General features: G+C 40.5%; 1 protein-coding gene across 1 annotated transcript in view; it reads right to left on the bottom strand.

Annotated features, from left to right (window-relative positions):
* Positions 1–17,970, bottom strand: part of ULK2 (unc-51 like autophagy activating kinase 2) — a 39,829-nt gene extending 21,859 nt beyond the window's left edge. Inside the window, exons 1-10 of the mRNA XM_051635408.1 lie at positions 17,264–17,970; positions 15,933–16,025; positions 14,651–14,692; positions 5,370–5,402; positions 4,947–4,983; positions 3,305–3,478; positions 2,093–2,166; positions 1,033–1,134; positions 632–690; positions 232–314 (exon numbers count right to left, since the gene is read on the bottom strand). Coding sequence (XP_051491368.1) covers positions 232–314; positions 632–690; positions 1,033–1,134; positions 2,093–2,166; positions 3,305–3,478; positions 4,947–4,983; positions 5,370–5,402; positions 14,651–14,692; positions 15,933–16,025; positions 17,264–17,356 — 790 coding nt within the window. The 5' untranslated portion in view covers positions 17,357–17,970. The remainder of the gene's footprint in view (positions 1–231; positions 315–631; positions 691–1,032; positions 1,135–2,092; positions 2,167–3,304; positions 3,479–4,946; positions 4,984–5,369; positions 5,403–14,650; positions 14,693–15,932; positions 16,026–17,263) is intronic.

The raw sequence follows: 17,970 nt of genomic DNA, 5'->3' as shown, positions 1-17,970 counted from the left end.
GAGAACTAAATGAATATATGTTTCACTACTCAGCAACCAAGCCATAATTTCTGTGCATCACTTATTACTGCCTTTTTGGCCACTGCCTTCTTTGTGATAATTGAAAAGAAAAAAAAAAACCACTTCACTTTTCATATGATTTACTGTAGACAAAAGGTGAAGACAGTTGTTCTGGCCACATGAACACAACTAACAAGGAAAATCTAGAGAGCAAAAGGAAAAGTTACATACCAAAGTCCATTCTATCTTTTTGGTTTCTCTGAAGCAAACCCAGCAGCAGGTCAGCCAGATAAGCTGATGTTTCCCTAGGAATACTGCACACAAGAGGAAGTAAAACATGCATTAAATTTAATGCATGCATTAAATAATGCATAGCACATTAAATTTCAGGAAGTCAGCACTTTGCCATGTCCCTAAGTCTTCACTATACGTGCTCTATAGCCTTAGCACAGGACCCTTTCAACTCAGCAGGGTCCAATGAAAGCAAAATGTAACATGAGTCACTGGTATCGTACTATATCCTTGGCAAGAGAGCAACATCAAATGTTTTTATGAATCCCAGGCATTCCCAAAAAATGAAAAAGTATTCAATCAACAAATGTAAGTGACAGGAAAGGCCACAGTGACATACCTAGGAATCAAATTCCTGTTCTTTTCATAAAACATTCTCAAATCTTGAGGACTATTGGCCTGTCAAATAAAAATGTACATTAATTAAAGCTCAGTTTCACGGAGAAAATAGCTTTTGTACCTATGCACACATACACAAAAAGGAGGCCTTTGTATATGGGCATTAAAGGAGAAAAGCCCAAGCACAGCAGTGACTTCAGCACAGCTTTATTTATTTCCTTTAGAATGAACACACTGATCACAGAGACTAAGCATGAGCAACTTTTCTTTTGGTATCCTCAAGCAATCTGGCCTTTGAAGCACTGACACTATCACCACTTACTTCTGTTTTCATGACTGGAAGGCAAAGCCCTAGGAATTTCCATGAGACTAAAAAGAGAGAAAAGGAAATACAAGTGTTACCTGAAAAGGTGGTTTTCCAACAAGACACTGATAAATCACAGTTCCTATGCTCCACAGGTCTGCTTTAGCATCATAGTGTTGAGACATAATCACTTCAGGGGCCTGGAAAGAACAGCAACATATCAGAATGGAAAACAAAAAGCAAAGCTACAGTGATATGAATTCTACAGTTCTTCTGTCAGAGCAGTAATAACAGACACCACTTTATTTTAAGACAAAATTAACATTTTAATCTGCATCCCATGACTCAAAAGGTAACAGTTCTATCTAAAATGAAAGCTCTGTTTCAAAAACCATAGAAAACTAGAAGTGATGATGTTCTAAAGGAAGTATTCAGTGACTGGTGTGTAATAGAAATAAGAGGTTTTATATTATGCAGTCCTCTTTGTAGAAAAATAACCAAACATTTCGTAAGAAATGTCATTATCACCATTTTACATATACAAAAACCAGAGAAGGGAAAGCAGAATGATCCTCCCATGACCATACAGTACAGTACTGCTAGTGCCAAAGTCAGTTCAGTGCTCAACTGACTCCCACACCATTTAGAAAGTAATGGCAATTAACTACATTAAAAAAAAAAGAAAAAAGCACCAAACAAAACAAACACCACAAGTGAGAGAATACATCAAAAAACAGAATGAAAACATCAGGTAGTTTTTTTAACTACTAATGTAAAGCTCTTGCAGCCTGTATTTGATCACTTTTTATTTTCTTAGAAACTGGGAAGAAGATAATGCTCTATTTTGGGGAAAAAAAATATGTAAGTGGGAATGAAACTACTTCAAAAACTTATTGCTAAGATGAACTGCCTTTTACTTCTTTAAGATTTCTTCTCCCCACAGCATTAAGAAATGTTCAATGTCCCTCTGATTTGAACAATTGTGATCTCCAAATTGCAAGGGAAAAAGGGAGCTAGTAAAACTATGGAAAGGTGAACTGCATGATGTCCCAATAATTCCGAAACAATATCAGGCATTTGCCAATCTGCCAGCAGTAAAGTATTTTTTTCTGGCAGGAGAAGGCTTGAGATAAGCAACATGATCTACAATGCACTTACCATATACATTGGGGAGCCACACAGGGTTGCAGCCATCATGTTGCTATGCAGATAACGAGCAAAACCAAAGTCGGCTGTGTAAAGAAATACATTTGTCAGTGAAAAGAAAGGTAATTTTCAATTTTTTTGAAGTCTAGAAATGATCTGTCTCTTACTGAGGCCTGCTACAATTACAAATTAGAGAGGAAAAGACAGGTATAATATATAGCCAGCTACAGGGAATACTAAAATCTCTGTTACACTGCAAGAACAATGTATTATCTTCCAAAGAGCCAGCCAAAAAGCAGCAGTGGCATCATTTGCACAAACTGCTGCTCAGCCATCTCCCCAGCTGCAGAGCACGGTGCCTGGCGTCAGCAGGAAGGGATTAAAGTCAGTGGCTAAATATAAATGGTTCATTAAGAGTGATGAATATACAATCTGCTTCAGTGAAATCACATCAGGTAGACGTTTAAGAAGTCAAGTTTCAGCTGCCTGAATTTTCCATGTAGGCAAGAGCATCTGAAACTATCAAGAACAGTAAGAGGGGAAGTTTTTTGTCTGCTGTTTAGAAGATGGAGTGAGCTGGAGCAGATCTCAGATTTTGGTTGAGCAAAAGCATAGTAAAGAAACTTGTTAGAAACAAGGTATTTTTAAATGAACACTTAACAGACAACAATGAGAGATTAAAACTCCTGAAGTGTCTTCTGAGGAGGGGCTTGGTAGTATCCTGAACAGTTGAAATCTCTCCCTACTTAAAATGCTAAACCTCCTGCCAAAAATAAGTCACAACCTATATTTGTAACTTCTCAAATAACCCTTTGGAGGGTGTAACACACACACAAAAAAACCAAACCCAAAACAAACAACATCTGGTACTGCAACTGGTGTCTTGCATGCACACAGTTTTGAAATGGGCTAAAGGCTACTCAAAGTTTCAAAGGTTACAGTTTTATGTCTGGTTTAATAATACTAGTTTAGTACCAGAAACATCAGCTAAATAGGTTTCCTCTCCCTGCAGATTTAATCAGTAAGATCTTTATGACTCAATCCTTTTTATACTGAGAACCTGCATTACAGCATAAAGCTCATCATTCCAGACTCACTGTCTGATCTGCTCCAGTTTAACACAACCATACCCAGCACAACCCTCTGCGCTTCACCTGCAAAGACACCCCTAAGTAGGGAAACAACCCAGTGATTTACCCCTGGATCAGAGAAAAGCAGATTTACCTATTTTGATGCGTATGCCACTGACACTCGACTTCCTACGGCTGGCATAAGACAGCAAAATATTCTGTGGTTTCAGATCCCTGTGAATGATCCCTTTGCTGTGCAGGATCCGCATGGCTGCTGCGATCTGCTGGAGGAACACTCGGATGGTGTCTTCACTGAGGGTTCCTTTAGCTGGAAACAACAGGCAGATGAGAAGTATCTTTGGGCAAAAAGCAATCAACTTCACAGCAATCAACTGTGAGAACAGTGAAGACAATCACATCAGAGTGAGTTATGTTCAGAATAATTCCACCTCCAGTACTTTTCCACAAAGGTATGTGCTCTCAACAACACACACATCTCTGTAGTTCTACACTAATTGCAGTACTAGGAATTATCTGTTTTCACAGTAGTTTATTCAGCTTGGTAGCATAAGAGTTGTAAAACTTTTTAATCATCACTAAATCATAAACTCACTAAAAAGGCAAAGGACCCAAGAACTTAACAGTTTAGGATATTAAATGTATCTGCAATCATGCTACAGTCTGAAGCTGCAACACCTGTTCTTGACACAAATTAACATGGGGATGCAGAAAACCACTCTGCTCAGAAACTCCACCCATGCTAAAATTTTTTTTGAGGGGAAAAAAAAAGATGTATTTTTGAAAGTCTCTTCAGGAGGTATTACCTCATTCTGAAAAAGCACCAAATACAGGAGCTGGATTATACTGTATGAGTCTTCCCAAGGATTTTAATGGGATGTGAATTAGGCTTTTAATACACACAGTTACCATAACAATAGCTGTTCAGTAAAAAATTCCTTCAACATACTGAGATACAAAGGCAAGTAGAAGAATATTTTCATAAAGATTAACATCTCTGCTCAAAATTTTGTTCATAATAAGAATCCATTTGTCATGATTCTCTAACTTCTGTCTTGACTTTGGGCAGGGCCCTGTTGAAGGGTAAAATCTCTCCTAAGCCAGAACTGCATCTTTGCAGAAAATATTCTTATATAAGTAACTCAGTGTGTTTAAGTTCACATCTTGGAAAAGAAAGCAGGTGGAATCAAAATACTGGGAGCAGTCCCCAAAATAAAACTTTAGAAACAGAAAGCCACACATGTTTCAGCACACTACTTCTGATTACTTACATCTTCTCCCTCATTAACCAACACAAGAATGATACAATCAACTGTTTTAAAAGCAGCGGCAAAAAGCATTTTCTGTCTGTGCATTACTATACTTATCTTCAGGGCTACTTTGTCGGTTTCATTTTCAGTTACCAGTGGCACTTAAAAACACTGGGAAATATTTTTAAGCAAATGCAAAACCTTATGTCTTCCTGCAGCTTCAAAATTTAGCCTCCAAGTTCCCAGGCTTGCGCAAACACACAGCAAACTGCTCTGCTGCTGACCTTGCCTGGAGACAGAATACAACACTAAACCAATTCTTGGGGAATTGAATTACTCTTATAAAGAGAGTACTCTGCAGTCACACCAGGGTGAACATGCACTGTGGAATTATAGACCTTCTATGAACAGAAAAATACATAAAGAAGTGAAAAAGAATCTCAGAGGAACTCGAGTGGATCACAGGAATACAGAATATAAACATGCAATGCAGTAGCTTCTTAAAAAGGAAATATATTAATCTATTACCTTGTAAGTAATCTGCCAAATCCCCACCATTGCAGTACTGTTAAAAAGAAAGGTGTTTTTTTTGTTTTTAATTCAAAACACAAGCACTGAAATACTTGCCATATAATTTTTACTTTCAAATCTTTTCACAAAAATTAAAATATCTTTTTCAGCTGTTTGCTTTAAAATTGTTCTGCCAACTATTTGTAATTAATAACATGAGATGTAAGCTTCATTAATACTTTCAGAACCATAAAATGAAACTGAATAATTTATGGAATAAACACTGCTGATAAATTTAGTAGTGCTTAGGAAATTAATAATCTAGTTTTCAGAACTGTTTGCTTTAATACATCATGCTCATTTTGCCTCTGTGGAAAGCGGGACTTGTGTCTAAAAATCATCTTTAAAATCAGCCAGAAAGAAACATAAATGCTAACATACCTCCATTACCAAAAAGACAGAATTGGGCATTTCCTAAAAGAGAAGGAGAACAAATCCCATTTAAGAATGTGACAAGACCAAGCCTTCAGTGCCTGCATTAACCAAGTGTAATGAGATTTTTCAGTCAGAGACATGTTATGTTGAAGTCACTGATTTAGAGAGTAACAAATACATACATTGCCCACCATTAAATACCTCACATTTTCCAAAGCATTACTGTATGTACAAAAATCAACAGGCAATATCCTGAAGAGTAAAGCTATCATTTGAAACAGCTTCATACATTAAGTAACACCAGTTTCCACTCTGTGTTGCACCCTTAGCTTTCAACTGCCTTGGACTGTTCTATCAACACAACCTCTCTATTCAGAGCCCTTACAAATAAACAAACTTTTGCTCTCAGACATCACTGAAATCAGTCAGTAACAGGACAGTAATACTTAGTCAGAAATATAGGGGCAGAATTACAAACTGTAAGCAAGACAATTTGGCTATGACAACCAACTCTCTAAGGAGGAATTCCAAAGTGATGTTCCCCACTTCTGGGTAAAACAAGCTTTGGTTCTGCCAGCTGACCAGCTGAAGGTCAGTCAGAAATCACAGAGCAGTTAACTGTCTGGAATAAACCAACTCCCAAATGCTATTTTGTAGGATAATTGATTCAGGAATCATGCATACTTCTGTAAAGTGTCTCCCTCAGAGCGTCACTGGCAGAACATGTCCCTGCCACGGACCTCAGCGCCTTATGGCAAAGGTGTGATTTGTTATGATAATCCTGCTGAGATGTTCCAAAGCTCTGACCTCCTTTGACCTATTTGCAACCTGAAATCCCTCTCTTGAAACTGCATAAAAGTTACTGAAAGACAGATTAGCTGACTTCTACCATAAATTATCTACACTCTCCACAAAAAGGCAGTAAAATTGTCTGTACTTAAACCCAACTGTAAAAACAACAACATTCACCTTCTTTGCAAATCTTTATTTTGTGTGAGGGAAGAAAGAGTCTACCTGTCTATGCTAATAATCAACATTGTTTTCCATAAAGTCTCCTGAATAATTGTTGTGCCTACGAAGGTGAAGACACTCAGAGCTCAAAGTAAAAACATTTTTTCCCTCTGAGCTAATTGAGTAAGACTGAAAGGAAAGAAAACAAAGAACTAGAAGGAAACATAAATTAAGTATACAATAAACAGGATTAGTTACATAGTATGTTATTGACCTTTCACTTTAAAAATAAACTTACACAAAGGTTGGCAGTTTGTGGGAAAATGTTTTTAAGGCAGTTGAGATGGGATATCAGGCAAGGCCAGGCAAATGCCCCAGTTGGAAGTGCAGCCAGCCTGGCTGTTAGTGTCAAGAAAAAGTCAGAAGGGACATTGCATGGCAGCACCAACTCTGTGGACTCAGCCACCTCTCTCAGTGCTTCTATTAAAACTTCAGCACATGTTCAATTGGACCAGACTGGCAAGAACCCCCACAAGAGTGCCATTTTCAAGGGTTTCCTGACAGGTCAGGCAATGAAATTTGAAAACGAAAAACAAAGTAAAAATGGGCCCAGACTAGGGAAACCAACTACCCTAAATACCAAACATAGACACACGTCTGCAGGAAGCACAGTTCAAAATTAACTGGATGTTTTAAGGTTAATTTCAGACTGTATTAGGCTGCTTCACTTTCTGGAAGCATTTAGTTTAGACACCCTCATCTGTGTTACTGAAAATGCATCTGAGGTTCTTTCCAGCTCAGAAGATCAAGCACATTACAGATTTGTTTACATTTGGAAATCAGCTTCAAAGAATGCTAGTTTCTAGGAACATTAGTCAAATCTGTTGGGAATGAAAGGCAAACTCCAACCAATACAGAATATTAGAGCAGCAGTAGGTCACATTTCAGGAAGTCCCAATTGTTCAATATTTCTGTAACAGCTGTGACCAACAAGAACCATAATTTGCAATCCTATAAATGCCTCAAAACCCAAGTGCATACATTAAAGAAAAAAAAAGTAATAAAAAAGAATAAGTAATTACTGGTTCTGTAAATTACCAAAAAAACATAATGATAAATATTTCTTTCTAAATTGTTCCTTTGCACCTTCCAAGAGAGAAACTCCCTGTCTTTCAGGAACCCAACAGCAACTGAGATCCCAACTTATCAAAGTGAGAATTCTGCCAACTGAGGATCACTTCACTCAGAGGATGACTGCAATGTGTAGAAGAACAACACAGCTAAGGAGCATGGCAACCATCCGCTCTCCAGTGACAAGAAAGCAGCTCAGCTAGTGGATTTCCACCCCAACATAGCAATCCCATGAATCAGAAATAGATGTTCCACAGCGTCAGTGCCTCCACTACACAACGGTCTGTACAAAACCAGCAGCTTATGGCAGTATGTAATGCTCAACTCATGACAGACATTTATTCACCACAGAACTAAGAGAATCTGTTTTCTGGATTCTCTTGGAAACAAAGTCCTTTCAAAGGAAACTGCTCCCTTCAGAGAAACAGAGCTGATGATTTGTCCTGCTGTGCTAGCCCTCACCTGTTGAAAGCAAGCCATTCCTACAGGCTACACCAGATTCCCCCAAAATAGAGTGACTTTTCTTTTTCTGGCTGATATTCTTGATTAAAAGTAATAAAATAAGTCACTGGGTAAGTCATAGTAAGAAGCAGCGTGTTTCATTATTGGATAATTTTTTATTATTAAATCAGCAGAGTTTTTCCCAGCCTGGTCAAAAGTCATACCTAATTATACTGCAGAAGTAATGTTTGGTGCAGGGCTGTTAGCAGGCTTCCCAGCTGCATCTCATCCTGACTTTAACTCATAACCAAACACTTTTCAATACCCCACCAATGTTCAAAACAGCTTTAGTCTGAAACAGCTGAAGTTGTTCAGCCCTTCACAGTTGCTCACATTTTGCATTGCAGTTCTTGGCCAGCCTGACTGGGAATGTGATCTGCTCTTTGGGAATACATTCAGAAAACACACAAAAAAATGCTGTAGACACATTTTTCCCTTCTAAATTATTTTGCTGAAAAATAACCCCATCTTTTTTATCATTCTCTAGACCTGTGATTTCGGCTGACTTGCTAAGCAAAGTGGTCAGAAAGGAAAAGATTAGTAAACCAGCATGTTTCAGATCTAACATTCAGGAATAAAGCTGACCTAGCAAGCTATTTTAAACTGCTTCTTGAAACTGATAACAAAGCTTTCAAAAAATTTACAGTGACATACAGATCATAACATCACTGCAGCTGGAGTTGTTCTGGCCTGCACTTCTACCTAGAAAAATAATCAAACAAATGTGTGTTGTGTTGCAACAATTAGGGAACAGTTTTGCCCAGCATGTCTTGCTTTGTTGCTTAAAATTTTATTGACAAAATCCTACTTTTGCTCCTTATTCTGAACCTAGGTTTCACTTTCAAGTTGAAGTAAAAGATAGCAAAAGTTAATACAAAACCATATTACAATTCTGAAAGCTAACAGATAAACCTACTAGAAAGATTAAGAGGCAGCATATTTGCCAAAACTCGCTGTGTTTTAATCCCAGACTTCCAACAGTTGTCTCAGGGAACGTGAAGTTCCAACCCAAATCACAGGCTCAGTGCAGTAGTTCCATTTAAGAGACATTAATTGAAAAAGAAGTCAAAACATCCCTGGTTACTTCTGACAGCTGTTGCTAGAACTCCAGTGTATTGGCAGAAACACACCCTAGATTTCTTTTTGGTTACCATGTTCCCCTTTGAAACAAGCTGAAAGTCTGCAAGGAGCTCTTAGTGAGCTGCCAAAGCAGAAACTGTGGCAAAGAAATAGTTACTAGGGTTTAGTTCCAAGTTCATGGATTCTGTTTAGCTGCAGTTTACGATTGGACTCCCAGAAGCATGAGAGTTAACCTTACAGCTCGTGCACTACTATTCTCTGATAGGCTAATTCGTGCTATATTTTCTTTATTTTTTTGACCAGGAATACACTCCTCTTTTTTTTTTTTTCTGAGCATTAAATACATTTGGCAAAAGTTCTAATGACTTAGTGAAAAAGGGCTGGTCCAGATCTTCTTAAGGCTGTTTCTTACTGTACTACAGACACTCTTGATTCGTTTTGCAAGTGCACTACTGCAGCAGCTTCTAACATTTTCAGCTCCTATCATGCCTAAAGTACTGAATATTTTGTTAGTTCTGACTAACTGTTAAGTCTCAACCTAAATGTCAGTTGACATGTGCCTGTAGGACTCAAGTAGTGTGCACGCTGCCAATTATTCACATAAAAGAGCAATCAGCCATGGAGAAATGTGCCACAGTAGCCATATCACCCACTTTCTGTTGGGTGAAATGCTGTACTTCACTAATATGTTTGGGAGGTAGAGAGAGACTGTCCTGCTGCACAGCACAAAGGAGAGGCAAAACTGTTCACAGCACACAAAACATTTAACAGGCTCATGGACTTGAAGATCTTCTGGAACAGCTTTGAAACACAACTGATAGCACCCAGGCACAGCAGGTAAGCTGAGGACTATGTAATAACTCCAAATGTTTGGTTCTGTGGGCCAAAACAAATTGTAACTGGTTGGCCATAACCTTCAACACTGGCATCATTCCTCACAGTTATTTTGTCATAATCAACCTTCCAGTGAGCATCAGCTGCCAGGGAGTATTTCAAAATCTTTATAGCCCCTACAGGGCAGGAGTTTTCATCTGAACACTTGTCTGGACAGCTTGTTTTCTTATGACTATTTCCACACACAGTGAGGATGGATACTGACAAACACAAATGTCTTAATCAAGGAGCTGAGGGGAAAAACTAAAGATATTGAGACATCTTCATTCAAAAGACAACAGTTCAGAAGCAGCTGTGCTGACAGTATGGAGGCAATCAAAGCTGTGAGACACCAAGATCAAGAGCACACACCAGAATGCTTGAAGAAATCACCTCAAGAAACATACGCAATCCTGCCAGATCAACTGCAGCCCTTGGGTAAACAAACAGCAATATTTAATTCCCACTGATAAAACAACAGGTATGGATAAACGTGGTTCCTTCCACAATTAGCCCTTGCAAGAACTCATGGGCACCTGTATCTAAGTAGACGCTGAGATGCTGGTACCAGAAGCATGGCTTTGTTCCTACTAACTCCCACTGCTTTCAAGGACAGCAGAAGCAGCTGCAGTTATTTTATCCACTATGTTCCAACGAGTTAAGACAAGGAACAATTTCTGTTCAGATACTGTTTCTCCAATAACACACTGGAAATTAGTTGTCCCTAAACTACCGTTCAAATAGCAAACTGCAGACTCCATACAGTGAAGACATTAATTCTTCTTCTAAAATGCTATCTCCAAGATCCATTACAGGCTTTCACTCTGATGGCTGACATTCTGAAGAGGTTTTGAATTAAATTGTTTGCTAAAACAGGCCCTGTCTGACACTGTGTAAGAGATTAGTTCTACTCAGCACACACTTGGGCTTGTGAACTGCGCAAAACTGTAAATTCATGTCCTAAATATAGCACATTCCAAATAACTGACTGATACCTTCATACTTCAATGTAACACTTTATCCAAGGACCTCAATATAATTTATGCTGGTGAGTTAGAGGTTATTTTAGACTCCTTTTGCTTTTGAGAAACAGTGGGCTCCATTTCCCCAATTAACATGATGCAAGTCTGTCTGATCTTTTTCAGGATGAATGACATCCCATAACACCACCATGAGAAAAGAGCTGCATTCTTATACCATTTTAGAGATTCAAGAGCATTTTTTTTATTCTTGAAAGAAAGAATACCGAATTCTTGCCCAAGAAGATAAGTAAAAAAATGTCTCAACAGGTTACATCTTGCTACCCAGCTCTTATATTCTGGGTTTTTCTGGTAAGCATTTCACTTCATGAAAAAATTAATTCCATATTTAGAGGTGAGCTGCATATGCTCATTTCTTCAGAGCTCTACTACTGTAAAGCATTTGCCTCTTACAAGATGGAGAGTTTGTATTTAAGTATCTCCACAAACACCTTCAGTCTTAAAACGACTGGTCTCCACACCCTGATGCAGGCAGATCCCAGCTTTCTGAGATGGCCCAAATAACAGTGGTGAGCTCTGCTTACATGAAATGCTTAACCAGAGATCAAACCTGCCAGTGTTGCAGGTGACCAGCCACCTTACGGAAATCAAGGACAATTATTGTGCTGGCACCAGAGCAAGAGATTTTTATGCCAACCAAAGTACATCCAACATGAACAGCACATCAACTTGCTGGGGTGTCTCTCCAGATGAATGGTCACTTCCAGTGATTTAACTCAGTGCACCCTACATGTGCTAAGTAACATATCAAAATAGTGTTTGTAAGAGTTCAAGCAACAGCAACGTGGGAGGTTTTACAATATTTATACACCATCAGCAGAACAGCTCACAAGTTCTCCTCAGATTTAATTAAAACCTTAATGGTGTAAAGATAGATCTTTACTGCACTGACTGGTGTGAATGGTCACAGATCATGCTCCAGGAACAGCCATAAATGAAGAGACACGAAAAGAAGGAATCTACCTCCCAACAAAAATAATTCCAAATGAAGCCTTTTGCAATATGTTAACTAATAACCACCCTTTCATTCTCAAACCTAAAAGATATATTCCAAATTGCTATGCAGGGACACAGCTTTAACCTCACAGTACTGCTGTTAAATACAAATAGCTTCATTTAATATTATGAGACATAAATTGCAATGAAGAATGTATATTTTCATTTGGGCTGTTTTCCACTTAAGTTTTGCCACTTACATTGCACACCATCTTTCCTATCTGAAAACTTGGTACAACAATCACTTCTGGGATCATTCAGCTAAATGGTCTGCCACACAGTGCATCTGAAACATGAGCATTTTCTTATTTCAAACTGTCTACAGTTAAGAAAAACTTCAGACCAACAGAAGTGTAAAAATAAAGCAGGCTTCCACTCACATTGAAAACTTCCTGCTGTGACACAGACTCCACTGGCTTCACCAGTGAGGAAAAAAATATAGTTTCTGTAACTTCAAAATGGCTTGAAATCCTTGAGTCCTATCTGCTGCACTCTAACACTATGTTCACAATACTACTGCAAACAAAAAGGGCAGCACATGCTAGAACATGAGATGCTAAAGAAAATGAGTAGGTGTAAGAGCCTGGTAGACATGAGAATGCCTCGCATAGTGTTTGTTCCTGCTGGGTTATAAATTAATGTAATGATACAAGTTAATGATGTACAGTATTTCACAAACCTAGCCCTGTGCAGAAAGGGAAAAGCTTATTTGTGCAACATTCTTTGGACCATATTTTGCAAAGCAATTGCTTCTATAGAAGTAGCATCATACTGCCAAGCTCTATGTTTGCCGTGAATGCATTTGAAATACATCCAAGGCTTGAGACACAAGTTTTCCCTTCTCTTCACCTAAACTGTTCATTTTATTTAAATGCAATAGTCAGTGAACAAAGGGCAACACCCCCTTCTCAAATGGAGAAGACAGGCCTGATCATTCAAGAAGTCCTGACACTCTAAGGACTCTGTATCCTGTGGCAGAACAGAAAAGCACAGAAGTTGTATTTTTACATAACCTTTAGGTAGCAAAACCACAGACAAGAGTATGGCTCTGTCATCTCTTCCCTTGTGGATGTTCCGTGGATAAATCAAAAGAAGCAAGAGCTCCTCCAGGTCTTAGAAAATAGACAATGTTTAATCATCAAATACAGGTCTAGTCAGCTATGCTCAGGTTGAGCTGCAAAGCTCAGTAAGTAATCTTCATATATAAACAACTATAAATGATAAATCTGGAATTCAGCTGCTTACTCACACACCAATGCACTCAGTCAACAACTCCAGTTTCTTTAAGATGTCTGGACATACTAAATTTAGGATGCTGAGAGATTATTTCCACTTAGCAATACTCAGGAAAACCCAGTGCCTTCAAGAAGCACAAGTCACTATACTTTCCCTCTCAGAGCAGCTAGTATCATTCAAAATGCAGAGCTCTGAAGTCAAGACCCATGAGGGACAAGAGCCTACACATCCAAATGGGAAGTTTGGATGCACAGTCTGTTCTTACATGAACATTATTCCTTGGTGGCAAAAGCCAACAGAAGTTAGTACATGTCCTGTAGCTCTACACACAATAAAACCCCAGACTGCCCAGTGTATACCCTGTGAGCACAGATTTCTGTAGCTTCAGAGATACATATCTACACGTAAGCTGAAAATCTTTTAGGATGCAAATGCATAGACAGAAAACAGAAGATTGTCACAATGTTTATTTTGTGTTGCTTTAACTATGCAATTCCCAAGGGTGGTTCTTAATTTCTTCATACATGTGACTCTGTATTTAAGATTAGAATTGAACCCAGGAGATAAACTGTAGCTCTTATTCAAGCTGAACAAGTGGCTGTATAAGCTGCATCACATCATATTTAGCTTTACTCAACACTTGCAGGCCTTAAGATACCAAAAAATGTGCTTCCTGCTAAGTACAATACATTACCCTAAACAGGCTAGAAACTAACTCCTTCACCTTATCAGGCAGAATCCTAGGAATAAAAAGCGGAAGATAATTTGAGGCAATTTAATACTTATTTCTCCTACTTGAAAAGATCCAAGTGTATGCTTGGCTTTTATGCTTTATCCTATCCTTTTGAACACAGATAACAGCAATATCTACATGTGTGATCATGCCCTCCTACCTCCTTCATTTCTTCCTCACTCTAGCACGGGGCTGTACAGTACATTTCTTTGTTACAGAGATCTCAAGATGATGCTTCTTTTCTACAACAGAGCATTTTTAAGTTCTGTCGAGCTGTTAATGTCACTTGCTTCATCCATTCAGCTCAACTCCTACTAGCACACTTTCCTTCAGGTGTATTCAGTCCTTATCCACAAACACCCACTTTCCAATTCAGTTCTACGGCCAAGGAAACAAGGCTAATTCAGGAGAACAGGCACTGCCACTGACAGAGCTCACAGCCCAGCCAGCTGACACTTTTTCTCTGGAGACAGGAGAAAACTACACAAACAGCCTCTGCAGAGGTTCTCAGGCTGCCACTTGCCTCTGCAGCCTGGAAGGAAACTCTACTCCTCACAGCTTTCTATCCCAGCTGAGCATCCTGCTTATTAGAAAGAGCCAGTCCAAAATAAATGCATAGTGTGTTGAAGAGGAGAGAACTCCCACACCACTGGCAGAGAACTGGATTTATTTTCCTGAATGTGAAAAAAATACATGGCCATTCCAAATTTTTAATTCAGACAAAAAAATATTGAAATATCATTTACCTGGACATCATAGAGAGCTACAATGTTCTCATGCTGAAGTTCCTGTAAAACAAAATATTTGTATTATGGAAATAGCCTGTTAGTTTTGAATTTAATATGCTAGGTGGCAGCCAAAGAGAACCAAATTTTACAAAGAAAGGTAGCATCTCTTTCAGACCATTTGATGGAATTTGGAGAAAATCCCAGTTACTTAGACAATATTTACAGGAATAGGAAATTAGGCAACATCTTCAGAGATCATAAAAACATTTGGTTCCAGAACTTATTTTCTATGTTTTGTGACAGAAAGTACTAAAGCACAAGTTCCTTTAGTGGAGTATTGAACTGACTAAATGTAATTTTATAATCTCACACCATTTCTTGCTTAGCAGGGTAACCAGCTACACTATGTTTAAGTCAACCTTGAAAGTGTACAATAAAAAAGAGCTCAAACTAATAAACATGAAATAAAGCCCATAGGACACCTTGTGCCATTACTTGTAACTGCTCAAAAAAGGTTCTGTCTTTGCTGAGTACTTGCAGCACATTGATACACCCAACACTACCATTTCTGGGCTATAATAAATATACTAGAATACAGTATGTGTATATTAGTATATAGAATAGTGATGTATCTCAAGAAGTTTGTAAAGAAAGCAGCACTAATTTTTCATGCAAAGCTACGTAAAATGAGATGTGGTGAAGTTCAGAGAGCAAAGTATGTTAAGTGACCACCCAAGGAGAGATTGATATAGAAGAGCATTGAAAAACTAAATGATGCTCCCTTTCATTTCCTTCATTATAGCCACACAACACATTTTAAGTCAAATTACACAGCTCAGAAGACTGCTTCAGGAACCAAATTCAGCATGCTGATTTCAGCTTTCGAGGCGTCTTTGAGCAAAGAAGATGAAGAAGGATCAAAGACTGATGTTTTACTCTCAGCTATGACTTGTTCCCACTGCTAGGGAAAGGTGCCCCATTAGCCATCCTGCAGGACAGTTTTCTCACATGTGCAATAAGCAAAGCACAGAGACTTGGTTCTACAGCAACTGTCCACTTTTTACTGCTAAAGTATGTCCATAACCTCTTCTGAGACCATTTCCACAACCAGGAAAGTATAATTTATTTATTTTTTTCCTTTTCCTCTTGGTCTTCTTAGTTCTGGATTTCTCCTTTAAGTAACAAAGAAGCAAAAGGTGGAGCAGCAATTACTGTGGTACAACCCATGACCTGGAATGAACTAGGTCAAAAGTCTCTTTTAAAGCAAAGCAGCTTTAAAAATCACTGCAAATTAACATACCTTTAAGATTTTTATTTCTTTTCCAAGTAGGATTTGTGACTTGGACAAGTTCTTTTTGTTAATACTCTTTATGGCTACTTCCCAATCAGTTTTCTGGAAACAAACAAAAAACATAATGTCAGTTTTATATTTTTCTTTAACTTTATCTACTAACAACTAGCTGGTAAAGCACTGGAGAAAAAGTTGCAAGATCACCCCTACTCTAGCCACCAGTGATTACTCCATCACATGACACCAGCAAGAACTATTTAATTCCACAGTAGCTTAGACAGCTATTAAAATCCAGCTCCACTGCATTTGCATGGATTCAAAAGCAATTTAAAAAACAAAAGTAGTAAGCAATCACATGACATTTATTTTTTTGGTAGTGGTGTTTTTCAGTCCTCTCTCAATAATCGAGTTACTTTTATTTTCCTTAAAGGACTTCCCATTTTCAGCCTTCTTATGCTCAAGAGCTGAAAATTGCACAAGAAAACATCTATATTAAGTAAACGTATATACTGTCTATTTATATATTATCTAAAAATAAGTCGCCTGTTTATTTGCAAGGTGGGAGCATCTCCATTGCCCTTTAAAGTTTCTGTTTTCCTTCCTCTCTTTTTTTTAACCCCAAAAATCACTGCACAGTCCCTTCCAAGTAGCGAGTTCTGACCTAAGGCTCCAAGATGACAAATCCCAAGTGTTGTTTTCTGGGAAGCAAAACACTTTGGGCACCAACACCAGAATAAACTCTCACGGTATCAAGAAACCCTCAGGTAAAAACGAATATCCGGGGTGATCAGCAAGCGACGCCAGGAAACCAGACACCTCTGAATTTAAGAAATCTCCAGCCAATCCCAAAGGAGACAATTTTCCATTAGATCCCTCGTTATCCAGCGAGATAAACATGAACCCCCCCCCCCCCGCCCTCCGACAAACAAAGGGCTCAGCCTCCCATACAGCTGCAACTATCCCTTCGCCGTTATGTCGGGGAGCTACCAAGGAGGTGGGAACGCGGAGACGTTGCTGGGTTTTGAAGGGAAAAGAAAAAAAAAAAGGGGCTGCTGGAGGCCGGGAGCCGGGCGGGCGGTGGGGCGGGCGGCGGGGCTGCCCCGGGCGCAGGCCCAGCCCCGGGCCCCGGCACCTCAGTCCACCCCGCACCTTTCTGCCTTTCTGATTGTCTCCCTACATCACCCAAATCACCCAGATCACCCCAGCGGAGCCCCCCACGCCCCGGCCCCGGCTGTCACCCCCCGGCAGGGGCTCCCGAGGGCCACGGAGCGACCCCCGCTCCGGCCCCGGTTGTGTAACCGGCCCCGCGCCGGCTGCGGGCGAAGCCCTTCGCTGTTTACCTTGCGGTGGCGACCTTTGAAGACCACAGCAAAGGCTCCGTGTCCTATCAGGTCCTTCTTGCTGTACTCAAAGTCCCCCACCACCTCCATCATCCCTCAGCGGGGCATGAAGCCCCCCGGGAAGGAAAGAGGGAGGGAGGGAAAACAAAGCGGCTCTTCCTTCAGCCGAGGCAGCTACCGCCGCCTCAGGGTGATCGGCGGCGGGGTGGGAGCCTGCCCCTCTGCTGGCTGCCCCCGGCGGCGGGGGCAGCTCTTCTCATCCCGCGGGGGCAGCCGCAGACCCCCGGGCTGGCGGGGCTGCTGCAGGGCGTTTCCGAGGCGAAGGGCATGGGGAGGCAAGGCAGGGAAGGGAGAGGGTGGGAAAGGATCTCAGGGGCCGGGGGTGAGGGGACAGCGCGGCATCAGCGCCGGGACCAGGGGCCTTTTCAGCAGGGAAGGGGGCTCGGCGCCCTGTCGCTGCCCGTCCCCATGGCCCCACCACAGCGGGGGCTGCCGGCTCCGCGGCCCCCCTCAGCGACCGAGCCCCAGAGCATCCAGCAGAGCGGGGGGAGGCGCGGCCCGCGGCTCCAGGGGTGCCTGTCGCTGTCGCCGGCGCACCCCCCTGCGAGAGAGGAGGCAGGAGCGAAGGTGCAGACCCGGGTCTCTCAGGCCGCCACCGCCTCCTCCGGCTCCCTCCGCTCCTCCCCTGCCCAACCGCACCCGCCAGT

The sequence above is a fragment of the Apus apus genome, chromosome 18 (genome assembly GCF_020740795.1).
Source record: "Apus apus isolate bApuApu2 chromosome 18, bApuApu2.pri.cur, whole genome shotgun sequence".
Taxonomy (NCBI): domain Eukaryota; kingdom Metazoa; phylum Chordata; class Aves; order Apodiformes; family Apodidae; genus Apus; species Apus apus.
Note: the sequence above shows the minus strand (reverse complement) of the source record. Positions and strands in the feature narration are given on the sequence as shown.